The sequence below is a fragment of the Aspergillus affinis genome (genome assembly GCF_023601865.1).
Source record: "Aspergillus affinis strain CMG 70 chromosome Unknown NODE_322_length_2680_cov_92_228967, whole genome shotgun sequence".
NCBI lineage: Eukaryota > Fungi > Ascomycota > Eurotiomycetes > Eurotiales > Aspergillaceae > Aspergillus > Aspergillus affinis.
In genome coordinates this window covers 508-2680 of record NW_026516103.1, presented here as the reverse complement: position 1 = coordinate 2680, position 2173 = coordinate 508, and the positions used below count along the sequence as shown (strand labels likewise).

Sequence of the window (2173 nt, the reverse complement as noted above, 5' to 3'; positions counted from 1 at the left end):
AAAAATGGCCGGTTTATAGGGAATACTGAGGTGGCCGACTCGGTGGTGTGGCCGACTCGGTGGTGAAATACGTTATGGCTACTCGGTGGATGACCTAAGCAGCATAAGCCCCATAACTAGCTTGATTGTGTAAAACGTCCGTTATGTTGTCGTAGACGTGTAGTGTTCCTCTGACACATTATATCTGAAGTTGTCACGATTGTCCCTCGCCACAGCATGATGAAAACCTCCATGGAATAGTTAAGTGAGAATATGGACTTCTTATTTCAACAGTATTACAGAGTATCTGTCTGGTGTTGTAGTTTTGCTACACAATGTTCCATAGATTTCTCGTGGCTTCTACCATTTCTCTTTAGAGCACTTCGTTCCAAACTAATATTAATCAAGGCACACTAGATTGTACTCTAGTGATGATCTTTAGACAAGTATAATGGAAAAGATCACAGCGTAAATATGATATACAGGTATGCTGTAACTTCGAAAAGCGCCTTTGATTTGACTAATATAGTAAAATGTTCGAGCTACATCTCTAAAATACTTGGAAAACTCATCAAATTTCTTGACACAACAATGTATGGCTTGACTTCATCCAATCAACGAAAGTACTGCCAAGGAACCCGTACATATTGAGTCGACATGCATGACGGAAAGATTAGTGATCGACTTAAGGTTCCGAGAATTACGCCACTAGAATTGTTGAGATAATCAAAATTGATGGGTATCCGGTTTTTCCAGAGTCCAAGGAATTGCGCCACCTTAACTTGCTTATGCAGGTACATTGTTCTCTTGATAAGGAATCCAGTCCGAGGCCGAGGTTGGATCGGAGGAGTGAAGGCCTAATAGAAAAAATAGCTATAGCATAAAATCCAATTGCCCCTCCCTCTTGCCGGATACTGAGGCCCATCAAGTCTATTCTTTTTGATTCTTTATTTCACTCCGCTGAGTGACTACTTCAAACATGTCTGGTTTAAGAGTGTCTGTTCATACCGTGCCGCCAGCCCCTTGTGTCGACCACGTGTCGCATCGACAGAATACCACATGGTCTCCCGAAACCTGCACTTTGATTTACTCGGAGAATGAAGCTGTTCTTGTTGATACTGGGATCACAATCAATCAGAACAAGGATTTGATCAAGTGGGTCGAGAAGACTGCACCGGGACGAAAGCTCTCTTATATCTATATCACACATGGCCATGCGGACCACTTTCTAGGCCTCCCTTTATTGCTTCAGCACTTTCCAGAGGCTAAGGCAGTGGCAACTGAAGCAACTGTCCGTCATATTGAGCAGCAGATCTCTGAACCGACGTTCTCCTCGACATGGCTTGCGTTTTTCCCTGGAGATCAAGTTTGTACTCAGCACCAGCTACCAGAAGCGCTCCCAAACGACAATAAATTTTTGCTAGAAGGCCGGTGGACATTCGAGGCAATTGAGTGCGGGCACTCCGACACATTTGACTCAACAATTCTGTGGGTTCCAGACCTGCGGTTGGCCGTCTGTGGAGACGTTGTATATGGCGATGTTCACCAGATGCTTTTCGAAGCGAACACTCCAGAGAAGCGAGAAGAATGGATCAGAGCGGTTGAGAAAGTTGAGGCGCTTAATCCAGTTTATGTGGTGCCTGGTCACCGAAACGCGGATGAAATGGATGGCATATGGCATCTGGAGGCAACAAAGAAATACATTCGAGACTTCATTGATCTATTGGAGGAGAAGCCTCAGAGTGTAACTGAATTGTATTATGCTATGATTGCAAAGTATCCTAACAGGTTTAATCCTATGGTCTTGGGATGGGGCTGTACTGGAGCCTATGTGTCTGGCGAAGTTCCCTCAGCCACCTGAGAGACATCAACAAGTTGTGGAAGACTATTAAATTTGTCGGAAAGAGAATACTATTTATTTTTTTGGCACATGCTTCGTCTTTGGCATGAGCTTCACTTTTTCATTTACAGTAGAAGTGATAGGTCTAATAAATGGTTCGATAATCCTCACTTACCAGGCCTTGCAGTGTCATGGAGAGTGCTACCACGATTGATTTATCACCTAACAAGCTTGACCACCTTCATAGTACGCAGGAAGGTTACCAAAGACGGATGAGATGCACCCTCTGGATAATAGAGGATAGGAAGATAGAAAAGATAAAAAGAAAAAAGAAAAAAGAAAAAGACAAGCTTA

The 2173-nt window shown here is 43.5% G+C and overlaps 1 protein-coding gene across 1 annotated transcript; it reads left to right on the top strand.

Moving 5' to 3' along the window:
* Positions 1 to 958: 958 nt before the first annotated feature.
* KD926_006237 (MBL fold metallo-hydrolase) lies at positions 959 to 1840 on the top strand (the record flags this gene model as incomplete). The annotated part of the gene is made up of 1 exon (XM_053095630.1): positions 959 to 1840. The coding sequence occupies one exon, from the start codon at positions 959 to 961 to the stop codon at positions 1838 to 1840; it is 882 nt and encodes a 293-aa protein (XP_052949721.1).
* Between the last annotated feature and the right edge of the window lie 333 nt (positions 1841 to 2173).